The 19167-nt window shown below is 43.5% G+C and overlaps 1 protein-coding gene and 1 long non-coding RNA gene across 3 annotated transcripts; one reads left to right on the top strand and one right to left on the bottom strand.

Moving 5' to 3' along the window:
* The first annotated feature begins 6641 nt into the window (after positions 1-6641).
* LOC4329691 (uncharacterized) lies at positions 6642-10064 on the top strand. The gene has a single exon (XM_015771955.3). The coding sequence runs from the start codon at positions 7190-7192 to the stop codon at positions 9839-9841; it is 2652 nt and encodes an 883-aa protein (XP_015627441.1). The 5' UTR covers positions 6642-7189; the 3' UTR covers positions 9842-10064.
* A 7030-nt stretch (positions 10065-17094) lies between these two features.
* On the bottom strand, positions 17095-18219 carry LOC112937887 (uncharacterized). 2 transcript variants are annotated; one of them, XR_010739110.1, is made up of 3 exons: positions 17944-18219; positions 17606-17689; positions 17095-17487 (listed from the first exon to the last, which is right to left on the bottom strand). It is a non-coding gene; the product is annotated as an uncharacterized lncRNA (long non-coding RNA). The 2 variants fall into 2 exon arrangements; XR_010739111.1 differs by having other exon boundaries at positions 17606-17678.
* Positions 18220-19167: the final 948 nt, after the last annotated feature.

Raw genomic sequence — 19167 nt, 5'->3', positions numbered from 1 at the left:
GTTTCAATAATTATAGTTTAGTGTTCATATGTGATATAAAAATATTTCAACAATATCGGGTTTTTACAAATATATTGTATCTGTGATATGTTTTATTTGTTTCACTCATTAGGACTCAGTGTTTCATATAAGTGGTTGCTAGTGTTGCAGCCTGTATTTTTAAATGTTGCATTTCTCTAAAACATTTTATAGAGTGAACTGAAACAAACTTTTATTATGGGTGAAACATCGTTTGATTTTTTATCAAAATATAATCGTGTGATATCTTGTTGTTAAGATTTAATTGTAAGGAATACAATGATGTAATCATATTATAGATTGGATAATTATTTTAGGAGAAAAAACATTTAAAGGCGGAGAAAAGGGTGGAGATGAGTAAAAAAAATTACGTGTGGACATGTATGAATAGACATGACATGACATGTGCAGCATAACTGTGAATGAGAAAAGAAAAGATGTATAGAGAAGCTATTGACTGGTACACTCTGTAGTTCGTATAGGCTGAAATATACAAGCAGGTGTCCGACGCGTCCGATTGTTTATCCGTTGATCGGACGTCTGACTTTAAGTATTTTCTCAACCCTAGGTGTAGCTTTAATTTTATATTTCAGTCCCTGACACTTTTTATTTCAGTTCTTTTTTTTTTCAATTTAGGTGGAGGTCCAAAGTTTCCACTTAACACCCTGTAATCCAAAACAAAAAATAAAAATCACTTTTCCGGCCTTCCTCCCCCCGAGTTCACATCGTCTGCCTTTGGAGCAAACGGCAAACATTGCCGTTGCACTCATCCATGCCACACATTTTTGTATCAACGGCTGTATGGAGTGACCCCACCACAGTGATTAATTAATTAGGGGCATCTAATCAATAGAATTAGTTGTTTCTCTCCTGGAAAAAATCAACGATAGAATTAGTTATTTCTCTCCTGGAAAAATTCAACGAATACGCCGTGGCTTTGGAAATAACTAATTAGGCATTTTTTGCATGGTCAAGTACATTGTTCATTGAGTTATTCACTTTCATGCAATTTCGCAGGCTAATTCATGAGTTTAACCATACCATTAAGCATTCTCTCTCTATCCAATCTGTTCCATTTATGTTAACCATAGGAAATCCATTTCATTATTTGACATTTTGACTAAATGTTTTATAAAATATAACATGTAACAAGATGCTACACACACCAACAGTAAAAATTAACCCTTATTGGGTGGCAGGACCAGCAGCTACCTTGAATAACTCTATTGATACATGCAAGAATGTACGGTATATTTAATTAAAAGCATGTCATGTCCATGACTTTTGACAAACTAGAGAATGTTGTAGGAAGAATGTATTTGTTGTGCAGTGTTACATGAAGTTAATTTGACCTTTGCTATTCATCTGGCATAAGCTGAAAGTTCTCTTCCGCAAGAAATAAAGCATCTAAATTGCCAATATACTCCAACGTTCCATATTATGCTTCCTTTGGCTACCATTTAGATGACCTATCAATTTTCTATTGACTTATAAGCGCGTAGGTTGTTCTGATGGCATTGTGCGAGTTTGCTCTGGTCATGTCTGAATACTTTTATATGATTCTTTATTTTTTTTTTCAATTCTCACGGGGAAAACCATTTGTTATAAGAGAATTTATAGAAATTGTGTTGTTTGCTGCTTGGAACAACTCCCCCTTAGACTTTGCTGCAAAGCAAAGTGCTTTTTTCCACTGAGATTATGTCACACCCTAAAAATTCAAAATTTATAAATTGTTGTTTAAATGGAATTTTTAGAATTTATTTTACAAGTCTTGAAAAGAAGATCTAATTTTAATAAATAAATTCCAATATAAAAAGGGGCCAGATAAAATTTCATTAAATACTTTGCTTAATTCTATAATTCCTAGATTTTTCTGGGATTTATTTGAGCTAAGGAAGTATTTTTAATAAATGGAATTGCATTTAAGAAATAATTTAAATTGAAAAAGGTTTTAAAAGTTTCTTTTGGCTTTGGGCTGAAAGTCGGCCCAAAACCGCTCTCTCTCTCTCCTCGGCCCAAGTCGGCCCAGTCCGCAGCCGCAGCCGCCCGCGCGCGAGCGCGTTGTCGCTGACAGGTGGGTCTCGCCTGTCAGGCCCGTCGTCTTCCTCGGGCCGAAACCCTAGCGCGCCGCCGCCGCCGTTCCCTTCCAAATCCGGCCGTTCCTTTCCTTCTCCGGCCGAATCAATAGAGGGGAAACGATCTCCGGGATCTCCTCCACCTTTTCTCCTTTGGAATCTTCGGCTAAATCGGTTTGGAAACCGATGGGTTCGAGGTCGACTCGGATCGGCTTTGAGCCCGATCTTTCCTTCTCGTCGCCGGTCGCCGTGGGCCTTCGCCGCCGCCTCCGAGCCCCTTTAAAAGGACCCCCGAGCTCTCCTCTACCCGTCGCTCCCTTCGCCTTCGCCTCTCGTCGTCGGAAGAGTCCTAGCGCCGTGCGCCCTAGCTCAGCCGTCGCCGCCGTCGCTCCAGCCGTGCGCCGCCGTCGTTCCAGCCGTCGCCGTCGCTCGGGAAGGCCACCGTCGGGATCGCCAAGTCGCCGCCGTCCTTGTCCGCTGCTTCGCCGTCGTCGGAGACTACTGGAGCATCGTCGCCGCCGTCAACCCGAAGAGCTCCGCCGCTTCTTCTTCGTCGCCGTCACCGTCCGTTGGGTTTCCGCCGTCGTTTTGGTCGCCGGTGAGTTCGCCGTGTCGTCCGCTTCGTCCTGGTGCCCTCCGTTTGCGTCCTCGTGCCGCCGTTCGCTGGTGAGCTTGCGCCGCCCGAGCCGTCCGAGCCGCCGAGCCGCCGCCGCCATAGATGACGTCATCGCTGACGTTATTGGGGCCGTCCGCCGTGAGCCGCCGTGGACCCGATTGATCTCGGCCGTCCGTTTTAGATGGATCGATCTCGGCCGTCCGTTCGCGTGAACCGCCGCCCGTGCGCCCGGTCCACCGCAAACCCTAGCCGCTGACGCAATAAATCCTCTTTTCCTTTTCAAAAACAATTCATTATTGCGTCATAATTCAATTAAAATCAGTTTAAGTGTTTTAATCCGATATAATCTTTAAAAATTCATAACTAATTCATCTTAGCTCCGATTTAGTTGGTTCAAGTCTCTAATTTTTTTCTAAAATTGAGATCTACATGTTAAAAATATCCACATGTACTGTTCATGCTTGTTTATGTGCTGTTTTGGTGATTTTGCTCTTTTCTGCTTAGATTCCGTCGTTTCCGGAGAGTCCGTTTTCGCCGGAGAAGAGTTTGAAGAGTTCCAAGGCCAGCAAGGCAAGTCACACAGATCCCAAACAACCCTTTGAGCATGTTGATCCTATTTAAAGCTATTGTTTCTATTCAACTATTGCATTTATTTTCGAATGTCATTGGGTGGAATCAACCTATTCTTTGTTATGGCCCTATTGTTCTTGTTTACCTTATTCCTTGATACCTTGGGTTAATATAATTTGACTGGTTGAACCTTATATATTGGATTGGTTCAACTAGATGTTAGATGTAATTGCTTAGCCCTGCTTAGAAACACTAGTTCACTTTTGGGATAACTTATGAATCATTATAATTTAATAATGGCTTAATGATAGTTCACGATGGTTAATCGTGATTGGTTAATTAATTACTTGCCAACTAAAATTTGATAATGGTGGGTTGTGAGCACATGGTTTTGAGAGTCGTGCTCATGACAATTAAGGACCGGTTCACGAGTTTCGGTTGTGAAACATTAATCGTGCCAACCACAAGCCAGCGTGGGCAACGGCTTTACCTTTTGTATAGCATGGTTCATTGCGGAGCACCAGACTGAGAAGTGGCGGAGATAAGCCCACGGGGGTCGCTGGGGAGTCCATTACCTCTGGTTTTGAGGGGGAGATTATGATCCAGGAACGGTGCACTGTAGTGGATTGTGTTGTGCGAGAGGTAATGTCACAGCTCCTTTCCGAGGTACCGTGGTGGTACTAAGGCACATGGTGACATGATGTGGGGCTGTGTCTTGTGGGTACAGTGGTACACCTCTGATCAGAGTAAAACTATTCGAATAGCCGTACCCGCGGTTATGGGCGGGTCGAGCAATGTCTTTCGTGATTAGTCCCACACTTCTCACCATAGTAAATGATGCTTTAATTGGTAATAATTTGTTTAATTCCTGGTTTGGAGAATAGATCTGTTCAGCCGGGTGTGGTTGTCAGAATGGTTGGGCCTATACAACAGGGTATGTTGTATAGTGTTGGTTTAATATTGTTTAATACTTAACTGTTTTATTAAATTCTCCAATGTTTGCTAAATGCTGCTTTTGCAAATGAGCCTATATTATGCCATCCTTTGGTATCCTTGTGCACTTGCATATTTGCTGCGTGACTTGCTGAGTATGTCATATACTCACCTTGCAATCATTCATCAGAGGAAGAGTTCTTCAATGAAGCTGATGGTGTGGAGGATTAGGTGTAGTCTTGGTCAAGCTGCCTGTGGAGTGGAGCCGTCTGCGCCGTTTATTTTACTTTCCGCTGCTTAGATCTTTATTGATTGAGAGGAACTATCTACCTCTGTAATAATATTTTATTCGCTATTAGAGTAATAATTGTACTCTATTATCAATTTGTTATTGTGTGCCTCGGTTGATTCCTGGACGAGGGTTCACACACATGTAAGCGTTTGGAATTTTGGATAGAAATTCCGGGCGTGACAAGTTGGTATCAGAGCCTCCTTGACCCTAGGTTATGCCAAATGGTTACCTATAGAAGCCCTCTAAAAATATTGGAAAAGTAGAACTGTTCTCCTCCCTTTCTCTTTTAATTAAACCAAACTAATGGCACATGCACTTCTTAATCTCTTTTAATGGTTCTCATTAAAAATTTATTCCAGTGTTATTAGTACTGTACATCTATTACTGTACTAATGGCTCATTTTACCAGCAAAAGTTTTACAATATTGTTTTATTTAATCTTGCTGCAATAAAATAAATTTAGCATGATGATTTTATAACTTTCTTTTATTTCTTTTAAAACCTGTTGTTCAAAAGTACAAAACTTGTGGCCTTGTTTCCAACTGTTTCAACTTATCTTGCAAGTTTGGTTTACTTTATTTAATTACCTTTTACCTTGATCTTCTAAACTTTATTCAAATTAATCCCAAAACTTGTGCTATTAATTGGATAAATGTCTTAACTCCCTCCTTTCACTTGTCTTTAGATGCCGCGCTACAAGCCTGAGTACTTGTTTGGTGTTGAGGGTTTTGTCCAGGAGTTGCGTACAATGTCCTTTGTCATTGGATTCGGGACTGCCCCTTTTTATGCCCAGATTCCTCATGATCGTCATGAAGAGAAGTGCCGAGTCAAAGTCACCTTGAACAGTAATAGTGAAGATATCCCCTCAGTGATGTTCGAAGCTGGAGGAAGAAACTACATCCATGCAAGTCAGGAGGTGGCAAGGATCGCCATAGGAGAGCTCCGCGATCGTTATAGTGATCAGTTGGCCGATACTGAGTATCGCTATCATCCTCGTCAACCCCAGGGAAGTGACCGTGGCAGTTACCTTGAGACTGAAGGAATTGAGAATGATGCTACCACAAGGCATTTGGTTGAGATGCTGTGGGCTATGGATGAAAGTCGTGCGGAGATTGTGTTGGCAGCTCAAGATCGTGAAGACCGGAATCGTGGTAAGATTTGCAAGCTAGAAGACAAAGTGGATCGTTTGGAGAAGGAACTAGCCGCATTGAAGGGAGAAGCGCCACCGCAGAAGGCCAGAATTCGTCTTACCGCAAGGAAGAGAGCTCTATTTGTCCCTCGCTATCAATTGGCGCCAAAGGTTCGTGTGGTGGAGAAAGAAGTTGCCCTAACTCAAGCAGATCCTCCGGTCATCATCATAAGTGATGATGAAGAAGAAGAATCCAAACGCAACCATTCCAAGATTGAGTGGGTAGCAACTCAAGATGATGAAGACGAGCCGAAAGAACCTTCAATCGACCTCCGATGCTCGGAAGAATTAGAGTGACTTGTTAAGTCGTTGTTTTAGATCGTTGTGTTAGTTTGCTTACTTTAAGTTGCTTGTGTGTGTCTCGCATGTGATTTACATCAGTGGTGGGATGTAAGTGCATGATTAGATGCTATAGATAGAGTTGAGCTTAGTGTATATCAAAGCTGTGACAACATTGTACATTTCATATCGTTCTCTGCTTTGCATTTTTTTTATATAAAAAGTGTCTACAAAAGAGTTATTAAGATATTGCAATTTACACTACAATATATGTAATTCTTGAACTTAGTTTGTTTGCATGTTCAGTGTAATATATAATGTGGAAAGATGCTATAATCTTTGGGTGATTGAACATGATTAGTGTGATATGATGTGGGAAACGTGCGTTGCACGTGCATGTTTACTAGTGATTTATTAAAGCTTTTGCTAATGTTTTCACATGCTTAACCACGGCGTATTCGTTGAATTTTTCCAGGAGAGAAATAACTAATTCTATCGGTGATTTTTTTCCAGGAGAGAAACAACTAATTCTATTGATTAGATGCCCCTAATTAATCACTGTGGTGGGGTCACTCCATACAGCCGTTGTTAAAAAATGTGTGGCATGGATGAGTGCAACGGCAGGAACCCCCTCCTCCCCCCCCCCCCCCCCCCCCCCCCCCCCCCCCCGGCTCTCTCTCCCTTCACTCGGCTCCCAGATTCCCACGGCGGCGAACCACACATCTCCGTCCTCTCCCACGGCTGCGACCACCCCTCCTTTGCTCCGACGACCAGCGGCGCGGATCTGGCTGTACAGCACGACCTCGGATCCCACGGCGGCGACTCCCCCTCCTCTCTGTCCTCTCCGACGACGGCGCAAGGCGGTGCACCATCCCTCCTCTCCTCCCACCCCCACCGGCACGGATCGGGAGGCGGCGTGGCCGGCGAGCGCCGTCCGACTCGGATCGAGGGGCGACTCCCTCCCCCTTCCGGCCGGTAGCGCCACCCCCCTCCATCTATCCTCCTCGTCGGGGCGGCGGCTCGACGACGGCGAGGGGAGCGTTGCTTCGCTTCGGGGCACGGCCTCCCCAAGGCGGTTTGGCCCCTCTCCCGCAGAAGCCGAGACGGAAATAGACGCAACAGTCCGATTCGGATCGGAGCCGGGGGGAACCCGGTGCTATATATGCCCCACCACCGTCGACCGCCGCAGACCCAGGGTCGTCAAGTTTGAAGGCAACATGATGCAGCAAGACAGCAAGAGGAAGAGGTCCGTGCTGCCGGAGACGGCTACGTTGGCCCCGGGAAGCAAGAGGAGGAGGAGGAAATCTGTACCATCCCGTCATGCGGCCGCGATGCTACCTGACGAGTTGCTGACGGAGGTGTGCCTGCGGTTGCCCGTCAAATCCATCCTTCGCTTCCGGGCTGCCTGCCGCTCCTGGGACGCAATGCTGTCTTCCGAGGAATTTGGTCAACTCTACGCAGCGAGAGCCGAGGAGATGTCGTCAGCTCCTAAGCTGCTATTCGTCTCACCTACGGCAAATTTCAACTCCACCGCGGTGTACAAGTGCTCACCATCGAAGCCCACCGATGACCTGCTGCTCACGCTTGATGATGTTCGCGGAAACTATGTGGAGGTGACACCCGCACCATGCCATGGTCTCTCCCTCCTGTATGATGGTATTGCCCCAGCTTACTATGTTATGAATGCAACCACACGGGCAGTCACACGGTTGCCGCCTTTCCGAGATGTGGCTTTTGCCACTGCTGGTCTTGGGTGCGATGCCCGGACGAAGAAGTACAAGGTAGTGAGGCTTTTTGAAGGGAACTTGCTTGAGAAGGAATTTTTGAAGTGTGAGATATACACACTTGGGGGCGATGAAGGGGATATTTGGAGGCCTGCCGCTGGTGGAGTACCTTTCCGGTTCTACAGTTTTGCTCGTTCTGCTATTTCCAATGCGGTGATGAACAAACTGCAGCCACTTTTCTTCAATGGATATCTGCACTGGTTGATCAACCCATTGCATCACGTTAAACTACCAAGAGCTTCTATTTTATCATTTTCTCTCACTGATGAAACCTTCAGATGGATCCGATCACCACCCTTTGTGGCATCTGGAGTGCATTTGGTGGAGCTTGATGGTAATCTGTGTATGGTCCGAGACCTTCGTGATAGGTCAACTGCTGTTTGCAAGTTGGAAATTTGGAAGCTTAAGGACTATAACTCTGGTGATTGGTCTTTGGATCATCGAATTGATTTAACAGGGCAGTTGCCTAGGGATTTACTTGAGCCACAGATAGTGAAAGTTATCGGTTCCGCTGGTAGTTGCAGATCAGGTACGAAGATAATCATCGCCACATCCAAGCACAAAGTTTGTTCCTATGATCCTGTTTCTAGAACTCTGGAAACCATTACCTCAATCTCGGAGACCTGCACATCCTATCAAAATGAGAAATCTGATATTAGATTCAGTTTATTTAAAGAATGCCTTACCCCAGTGCATAAAACAAGGGAAGAGATTGCCTTCGCAACTCCCTTGTCTAAGGCTACTAAGGAGATCCTACTCCGACTCCCGGCTGAATCAGTCTTGAAGTTCAAACCAGTCTGTAAGCAATGGCTTGGGCTGATAAAGAGTGAAAGATTTATCCGTGCATACTTTGCACACAAGAACATGGACAAGAGGCCAAAAATCATGCTTGTGGGTAAGGGCTCTGGAAAATCACTTTTCAACTTTGTTCCCTTAAGTAAATGGCTTCAAGAGGCATCCAATCAAGGCACACTGTTTCTTGACACAAAGGTGGTTTGCTCCAAGCCTTGCCGTGGATTGAATTTGATGAGCTTCGTGGAGGAGGACTATCTGTTCAACCCGTGTACAGGTTACCACAGGGTCTACTGGAACAGAGAGTGGCATCAGCACCAACCATGGAAAATGCCTACGGGTTGCCGTGAACAAGAAGACAATCCTTTTGCAGTTGGCAATAAGAATGTTGGTTTGGGGTTCAGCCAGGTGATTCAGGATCATGTTGTTGTGGGGATTTTCTATGACCGGAAAGACTACAACTCTCGTGAGTATTCTTTAACATGTTCTCTATGGAGCTGTGGTTCTGGATACTTCGAGCAACTCCCGCAGCCACCTCTGCCTGTGAATGACATGCCACCTGTCTCTGTGGATGGAGTGCTGTACTGGATGAGCGAACCAAGGTTGGGTCAGAGTTATGAACGAGCCATTGTGTCTTTTGACATTGCCGCTAAGATATTTGAAGTCATCCCTTGCCCTTCAAGCATTGCAATGTGGGACCCCAGAAGTCGCTGCCATGCATTTGTGGTGGAGCTTCTAGGAAAGTTGTGTGCTGTTCTTTCAAATTCAGTTGCAGATGAGTTAGATATATGGAAGTGGGATCATGGTCTATGGACTAGAGCATACACAATCAATTTAAAATTCTGGCCAGATTACTCACTTGCAACGAATGTTGTAGTGCCTATGGCAGTTGACCTTACAGATGGAAGGATTCTGCTGAATACTGGGAGGAAGCTTGGTTTATATAATCCATTTGATCAAACAATTGAAAACTTGCTTGCACTTGATCAGGTGTCACTTGCCACACCTAAAGTGCAGCAACAGCGCACTGGAGGTCATCTTAAGTGCCACATTACCAGATGCGAAGATGTTCCTAGGAAGTTTTCTCCGTGGAAACTATCTATGGCTCCATGTGAGAACTTTGCTACACCTCCAAGTGCCTCATCAGGGAAGAATCTGTTGTCCTCCAGACACCAATATGTGAAGGCACTAAATAGTGTGAGCCCAAAGGTTATGCCTGTGGTTCCTATGTTGTATGAGGAGAGCCTAACTTATTATCCCTTTGCTGCCCGAGCGAGAGTGTTGTTTAGTTGAAGTGGTACCTTTGTCAAATCTACCATTTCATGTGTCAGATAGGTCCTCCATGTTTGGCCATACCATGTCACCAAGTTTTTATAATGTAATATTTTGATGTTTATGTCACGTAGCTGTCAGAATTATAGTTGTGTTGCATAATTTATTTGACTTGTATTTCAAGCACAACTTCTTTTGTAGCTTTCAGATCTTAAGCAGAAGGGTGATGGGTTTGAAAGCGCAACTACGGACTCAAATGAATGTTCTTTCCTTTTCTTTTCCCAATTTCTCACTTATGTGGCAACTTTTTTCTACACTGATCTAGATCCTCTGACTTTGGGTTGTAAAGTCACAGACGTACAGTTCTGCTCTATCCGCCGTTCGTTATCATCCGACGATCCAAAATCGTCCTTCCAATTCCTTTCTTCTTCCTCTGTTTCCTTGGCCCTGTTTCTGTGTAGCTTCACGGCTGGCCGCCATGGCTGTCACTCTTGGCCAACAAAGCACGCAATTTCTGCCGCTCAAAAGGTGTAGGCATGTTGAAAATTTTCTTTTAAGGCTACAGCTTCTGTCTTAGGCAGATTGCTGTTGCAACAAGAAAAATTGTATCCCATTATTGTTGAAGCTTCTCCCTTTGCACGATCTTACCCAGGGTATAAGACCACCGAATTTGAACATCACTTTCTCCCGTATGGGCATTTATTCCATTTGATGGACTCTCATCGGTACTTCCTCCGTTTCACAATATAAGTTATTCTAGCATTTCTCATATTCATATTGATGTTAATGAATCTAAATAAATATATATGTCTAGATTCATTAACATCAATATAAATGTGGGAAATACTAGAATGACTTAGATTGTGAAACGGTGGGAATACTTAACAAGCTGACATTTTGACGACGCACCTGGTATCGTCTCCCCATGTCATCAGCAAACTCTACTCGCGTGGACGGCTATCGTTCCGTGGATATGAGATGGATGATCTCTGTTCACGCAGTCACACCGCTCGATTCGGAGGCCAATAAGGTGGAGGCCGGTGTAGGGACGTGGGTCACGAGGCCGAAAGATTGCCCTGCAGCGAGCCCCTTTCCGTTTTCTGCATCGGCCATGATGCGATTGAAGTTTGCTGCAAGCCGACAATGGCAGCCGGCCATGAAGCTATGCAACGAAGGGAGCAAGGAACGGAGGAAGAAGAAAGATTTTAGAAGAATGATAATGGACAACGGAGAGGATCCGCTTTCTCTCTGTTTCTCCTAGATTCCTAGTTCCTCGTTTGCTACTACTCCCTCCATTTCATTATATTATTAAATCACTTTTTTAAGTAAAATTTTAATTTAACTTAGAAAAGTTTAACTAAGTTTATAGAAAAATATAGCAAAGTTTTTAACTCAAAAGAAATATATTATTAGAATATACTTAATGTTATATTTAATGAAACTAGTTTGGTAGTGTAGATGTTGTTAAATTTTTCATAAACTTATCAAAGCCAAAAGAAATTTAATTAGAAAAAAAATTAAAACGACTTATAATATAAAATAGAGGGACTAGCTTTTAGTTGCATGTATATTACTTTTCATGTGGTCACAAAGTTCTCAAATTTGTTTCCACGAATTTGTGTGATTCAGTCGCTAACGAAATAATGTTTGCAGTAGTGAAGATTAAGATTCGATACGCCTGTCTGCTCACTTTATGCGAAAATCAGGGGGATATGAAGCAACTCAAACGTACGACAATCGATTTTTAAAATTCATATATGAACTAGTGGTGCTTCAATATCTCTACTATCTTTACCTATCTTATCTTAATAATAATAATAATAATAATAATATATAACTAACTAAAAAATTACTATTTTCCAATAGTCACATCTTTGCTTCGTTCGTCATTGCTTTAGGACGTGTCGTCGACTCGTCGTTCGTATCGCTCACGGAATCCGATGTGCTTTGTGTATGTGTAGCCTGATTCTACCAGACTAGTGTGTCTCCAAGTTTCCAGGGTCCAAAGACTTGTGTTATCTCCAAGCTAGTAAGAAATATACTACTCCCCCCGCTCATAATATAAGGATTTTAAGTTTTTATTTATATTGTTTGATCACTCGTCTTATTTAAAATATTTGTGTAAATATAAAAATGAAAAGTTGTACTTAAAGTACTTTGGATAATAAAGTAAGTCACAAGAAAATAAATAATAACTCCAAAATTTTTTAAATAAGATGAGTGATCAAACAGTGCAAGTAAAAACTCAAAATCCCTTATATTATGGGATGGAGGGAGTACTAATGTATTCTACCAAACTTCCGTACGTGAGTATGTCTCCAAAGTCCAAAGACTACCACGTAAGAAATCTAATGTAATCAATCAAACAGAAATATTAGTAATTGATCACGGTCTTAATCCGATTTTGTTTCCAAGATTCCTACTTTTAATTTTTATATACACTACTACAAAATCGATTTTTCATACAGCCAAACTCCATTTTTGCAAGCGGTTGGGAAGCCTGCATGAAAGAAAAGAAAGGTATGCAAAAATCGGATTTTTCATATGAGTAGAGCAATCACATGCGAAAATCCGATTTTCGCATATGGACGCTTAAGTTATCTGACCATGAAAATGAAAAATCACAAAAATAAATTCTGAAAATCGATTCCCCAAACCCTAAACCTAAAACACTCATCGTCGTCGTCCTCATCATCGCCGTCGTCGTTGTGCGCGTGGGGAGCAACATCCGCGCTGGAGAGGGAGGGGCACCGGATCCACCCCTCCCATCGTTGCCGCTGCCGCCACCGTCGCTGGAGCCCGAGCCCTCATCCACCGCCATCCAAGTCTGAGCCCTTCCCTGCCGTCCCCCGTCGGATCGTCCACCACCGAACCCCACGTTGAGCTCCCCATCAATGGATCCACACCCGTCGCCCTCCCCACCGCCAGCCTCTTCCACCCTTCCACCCACATGCCACAGTCATCGTCGTTGCTACCGTTACCGAGCCCCAAGCCGCCAGATTTGCCGTTATTGAGCTCCCTGTCACCAGATCCGCACCTTCCGGCATTCCCACCGCTGGCCTCTCCCACCCTTCCACCTGCATGCCGCCGTTTTTGTCATCGATGTTGTCGTCGAGCATCACACCGCCGAGTTCCCTATCGTAGGATCCACACCTACGGCCCTCCCTACCACGGCCATTCCCACCTGTCGCTCCTGCTCTCATATACTATAAGATTTTTAGCAACAAAATTATATCCATATGAAAGTAAATTTAAATGCCAATCTAATGGTATATTTTTTAACAAATAAATTTTATTTCATATTGTACTAAATGTTGGTTAAATGTTGAATCTTGAAATACGCGCGCGTCTTATATTATGGGATGGAGGGAATAGTAGTTAACAACACATTGAAATAAAAAATGTTGACAACAAAATTAGAACAATCGAATTAAATATAGTGACATCAATTCAAAAATCAGGCATCATATAAATAAACAACCCCCAAAAAAAACCACATAAGTAAGAGAAATTTTTTTTAAAAAAATACAGATCCACCGCTGACCTACGCCTTCTTTGAGAAAGGAGGAAATGGCACGGGCGCCTACAAAAGGAGGAGGTAGTGCCCACGAGCATCAGGAGTGGAGGCTGGAGTAGGGAAGGAGACGACATCATTGTCACTGGCTTGGAGTAGTAGCGGCGGCTGGTGGTGGACGTTGCAGCCCTGTTGTTGGCACTGGAGTAGAGGAGGCATCGAGTGGCGGCTGGCTACGACGCGGCCCCGCTGCGGCGGTGGGTATTGGGCGCCAACACGAACGATGACCTCAAAAAAGCAAGACATGGGAGCGCCACATCAACCAAGAGGTGTGGATGGGATGAGAGTGGTAGCTACATGTTTGACTTGTCACTTCGTGTGGCCTCCATGGTAGTCTAGGGTTTACTTCGCACCCGGGCCTATTGGGCTAGATGAATTAGGGTGTGTTTAGATCCTAAAAACTTTTAGCTAAAAATATCACATCAAATATTTAGACACATGCATGGAGCATTAAATATGAACGAGAAAAACCAATTATACAGTTTGCATGTAAATTACGAGATGAATCTTTTGAGTCTAATTGCGCCATGATTTGATAATGTGATGCTACAGTAAACATTTGCTAATAACGGATTAATTATGCTTAATAAATTTGTCTCGCAGTTTACAGACAGAATCTATAATTTATTTTGTTATTAGTCTACGTTTAATATTTCAAATATTTATCCATACATATAAAAAAAATTTGGCCAAGAACTAAACACGGCCTTAATGCTTCTTGTTCTTCGTTGTGTCCAGTCATGACTGCATTAACTACCATTAATTCATCTACACAATTTAAATATGACTATTAATAAAAATACATTGATTATCAATAATAAAACCACTTCGGTAGAAATATAAGTCGGTATTGAGCTCAACGTAGCTGTCGTGCCAATTGAAATAATATGATATTTCTTGTATATGTATAATTAAATTTTTATTTATCCGATGCAATGTGCGGGAATTTAGCTAGTCTATTTCCTTTCGTCACATGGCTCTCTTCGGGGCTATTTGGATGACTTCCATAGCTTACCACAAAATATTTGGCAAAGTGTGGCATGCCACACATTATATGACTAAAAATTTGTTGGCCACAATTATGACAAGCTATGGCAAAAAAACCACCCAATGACAAGTGGGTCAGCTTGCTAAAAAATTATGGCATAACTCACTTGTGGCATGAACTAAATACTAGACTTAATTGGTCAAACTTAATTGCCACAACTTTAGCAAATGTTGGTACCCAACTAAACAGCCCTTTCGTCCGGTGTCCGATCGAGTGTCCCACTTGTGCACGCGCCCACCGCCCACGCGTCAGATTGGGAGAACGTTATGGCCGGGCGCGCACAGGAGGCCATGTCTCCAGAGCACAGACCCACGTAGAGCGATTCGAGATTACGGCGTACCCGTGCAGAAGTAGGAAGGAAACGCGGGATCGCATCTGCGTCAGTTCAGACCGGTCACAAACCACAGCTTTGCTACCCTTGAATCAAACACGCCAATAAAATCTCCCTGCCTTGCACGTATATCTGGAAAACTCAATTGGATATCCCCTCATTTTTATACGTCGCTTAAAAAATCATAAAAACAATTTGAAAACAATTAGTATGATAAATTAATATGTGATATGTCACTTTACAAACATGCAAATTCAAATTCCACTTATATAAGTAGAAACAAAAACAATAAATTTTACTTTGAATAGAACACGTAATTCACGGTCAAATTTGTTTTTTTTTCAAATTGTGTAAGTTGAATTTTAATTCGCATGTTTGCAAAAAAGATATATCATATATTGTTCTATTTTGATATTTTTTTTAATTTTTTTTGATAACTTTTTGAACAACAGAGACACAGCAACGAGGGGATGCCCTCCTCGAGGGAAAAAAAATCCACTTCCGATATATCGGCCTCCTGGGACAAGATTCTTGGAGCATCTCCAGGCTCAAGTGCCACCCTCGCAGCGCGTACTTCTCTTTCCCCTCCGGTGCTTTGATCAGCAGCTGCCGTAGCGCCAGTGTGCCAGCAGCAAATCGCGGCAGCCCGGCCCGGTCGGTCGTGCCTCGTGAAGTTCCCTGCTCTTCACCATGCCGCCATGCCGGCAGTGTTTGAGTCGAGTCGAACCTCGGGGACGGAATACTCCAGCTCAGAGCCCTGCGTCGCCCCGCACTAGCCGTCGCCTCAGCCCGTCAACAGTTTGAGCTCGAGCCTCGAGGCTGTACCCATGGCGTCTCCGAGACTGGGTTGGGGGTGGTGATCGAGGTGAGCAGCGACGCCGACGCAGGGGATCGGGCGTGCAAACATGGCCGGGTCGGTGGAAGCCTCGGCCTGCGATGTGAAGGCTAACGATGACATGGTGTACAGTGGAGGGACACTGGAAGGCCAATGAGCAGAAGCAGAAAGACGAGGACACGAAAGATCAGAAGCGAGCGCATGTTCTTGAGGTTACTCTTGTTAGGTCAGACCGTCAGATAAAAAATGTGTTCTTGATTGTGTCGTGGTTTAGATCGTTGTTTGGATTGTTTGATAGTACCCAACCATAGTTGGTGATTCATATATATTATATATACCATAGGAAAACAAAACACATGAATGCACAAGTATAAAACAGAAGATTAGAAAATATGGGAAACTTTATGTAGATGAGTTGTTTGGAATACAAGAATTTTATTTAAACTAACAAGACAATAAGTTTCAGTTTATGGTTTTATAAACTTATTGACCTCATTTTCCCTTTACTTTAATTTGTTTTCCTTTCATTTGTTTGGTACTAGAATATAATAGAATACAGAAACACAGGAGTTGTTTTCAAAGGAATTCGAGGGTCCATTCCTTTCTTTTGTTTTGTACTAGAATACTAATAGAATACAGAAACATAGAAGTTGCTTCCAAAGAAATTCTAGGGTCCATTCCTCCATTCCGAACAGCCTTATAGGAAAAAAAAAATATACTATGGTCCTCAGTTCTATTGATTTTTCTTTGGAAATCCTCCATCCCAAACATGCCCTTAATTATTGATCTGAAAATGTTTTGTCATTGTTTTCTTTCCTAGCTGTTTCCTCGATCAAATTATTTGATGTTTATTTTGATTTTAAATTTTCCCCGTTGCATTGCATGGACATCCTTTCTAGTATCTCTATCTCTATTTTTTTAATCTTTACCTATTATATAAAATTTCAAGGTGTTTTTGCCTATAAATTTCGTACGTCGCCCAACTCATTGCCCACATATAAGCATATTTTTCTGTCCGATTTCCTTTTTCACCGCGCGTGTGTACGTCGTACCTGTTATTTTTTCTTCGTCCGATTCTCTTCCCACGATTTCCAAATCGCGTGGCGTCTAGGCCCATGTCGGCCCTTGTCCAGATCCCTCACAAAACCTACGAGTCCGCCGTCTCCTCGCTTGCCCGCCTCATCGGAGCCTCCGTAGAAAACAAATTAGAGACCTGTTGAAACCTCTGGATTGTCGACGTGTGGATAAATAACTCTTCCAACGGCTTCCCGATCGGCTCCAGGCGAACGTGTTGTTCCGCTTGAACCCTGCCTCCCTCGTCTTGCTCAGCTCCTACTCTCCTAGGGCTCGGAGAAGCGATTCCACTCTGCCTGCGCTTGGTTCGTCGCGTTGCGGCTGATGGAGTGATGGTGAACGAGGGTTCTATTCACTTTGATGTCATTTTAAACAATACTATTTTTTTAAGTAAATTTGACAAGAATATACATATGTTTAGTTTCTTACCAAATTTTGGAAAATATACCAGAAATTTGGTAACTACACAGTAATGACCAAAATTTAGTAGCATGTACGTTGGCAACAAAGTAAGCACATCCAAAATAGCTATCTTACCAAAATTTGATAATATTGCCAACCTTACTAAAATTTTGGTATTGCCAGAAATTGATAAGGTTTAAAATGACATTAAAGTGAACAGGGCCGAGAAGGCGGTGATGAAGCTCGCCACCCGCCGTTTTCTTCTTCCCAAGACTCACCAGCTGTCGATGCTGATCTAGATACTAGCTTCGTGAGGTTAATTAATCCATTCACCGTCGTGGGCCGACCGAGTCTCCCATAACACGAATTAAGTTTGCGGCAGCACCCAGCATTCCAGCATGCACTGCAGAGAATCAGTCTTAGAGGCAAAATGAATGGCAAATAGAACCAGGAGCACGGCAGCCGCTGATACCCTCATCTCTGGTCGCCATGAAGCGTCATTGATGCTCTTAGCCTCTTACCATGCATGCTCGTCCTCGGTGGCCAGCCACTTGCCGAGCCTTCCGATCTCCTCCACCCTCCTCCAGTACTGCTCTGCGGATGTTCTATTTAGTTCACATCAAAATTAAAAGTTTGATTGAAATTGGAATGTTGTGATGGAAAGATTAGAAATTTGTGTGTATAGTAAAGTTTCGATGTGATGAAAAAGTTGTAAGTTTGAAAAAAAAGTTAGGAACTAAGGATACATTAGTCCCAGGACTAGGACTAAAGTTTAGCCCCAAGACTAAAACATTAGTCCTTTTTAGTCATAGCCTGTTTGGTTGAAGGGACTAAATAGTACTAAAATGGTAGCCCGCACCAGATCCTCCATGGCCTGAGGCAGCTAGCGTGGGGTAGCGGCGTGAGCTTGCGCACGGCGGCGGAGGCGGCGGCTGCGGGAGCTCGCGCGCGACGGCGTCGGTGGGAGCTCGAGCGCGACGGAGGCGGCAGGCCGCGTGAGCTCGCGGCTTAGGTGGCAGGCCGCGTGAGCTCGCGGCGTCGGCGGCGGCCGCGGGAGCTCGCGCGCGGCGGCGTTGGCAGCGGCGTGAGCTTGCGCCTTGCGCCGGATGGGGAGAGCGGAGTAGTCGAGTAGTACAGGAGAGAGAATGAAGTGAGAGAGAGAGAGAGTGAAGTGAGAGCGAGAGCAACAGGATAGGGTTGGGATCGCTTTTCTATAGGTTTTTAGCCTATGCTGTTTTAGTCTGTTTAAGTCCCTCCCGTTTGGTAGTTTAGAGGCTAAAAGGGACTTATCATAAGTCCCTCCAACCAAACACCACCTGATCCAGGCCTAGTTGCCGCTGCCGCATCCTCCTGTCCCGGCCACCACAGGTGCGTCATCCACCTTTCCGGGCGCAGCTAGCGAAGGTGCGCGTGGTGGGGTAGAGGGAGAGGTAATAGGTTATGAGAGAGCGAAGTATTTGGTAGTGGGGCGGCGCTGGCTGCTTGTCATAATGTCATGGCCTGACACTAGGATCTTGTCGATCGGTGTGGTTCAGTTTGCTGTAAGAGCAGGTACAATAGCGCTATTAGCCAGCTATAAACATATTTTAATAAGATAAATGATAAAAGCAAGTATAATAGTAGGTTATAAGTCAGCTATAAATATATTTAATGAGATAAATGATAAGAGCAAGTATAATAGTAGGCTATAAGCTTACGTGGAGGAAAGAGAATTTGAAAAATGAAGAGGGTTGACTCTCATGCAAGAGCTATCTATTCACATACTTCAAGATAAATACATTAAATGTATATGTGAGAGATAGAGAGAGGAGGAGAAAAAAAAGATAACCTTACAGCTCATTTACTATACATGTTAACTCTAATATAAGCTATAAGCTCATAGTTGGCTCTATTATTAAACTTACTCTAAGAGCACCCGCAATGATAAAGTAAGGTGCTCTCTATAAAACATGTACATCTCAGCAATAGACTAGATTAATAGTAAACCACCTCAATAGTATGTCTACATGGGTATCTATAGCTCTCTAATGCATTGCCTCGTTTTTCTCTATAGACTATCTCCAGGTTAGTAGATAGCTTTGTG

This window comes from Oryza sativa, chromosome 2 (assembly GCF_034140825.1).
Source record: "Oryza sativa Japonica Group chromosome 2, ASM3414082v1".
NCBI classification, from domain to species: domain Eukaryota; kingdom Viridiplantae; phylum Streptophyta; class Magnoliopsida; order Poales; family Poaceae; genus Oryza; species Oryza sativa.
This window is presented reverse-complemented; position numbering and strand designations above follow the sequence as displayed.

Coding starts and splice junctions, on each gene's coding strand:
- LOC4329691 (XM_015771955.3), top strand. CDS start 7,190: ATGATGCAGCAAGACAGCAAGAGGAAGAGGTCCGTGCTGCCGGAGACG.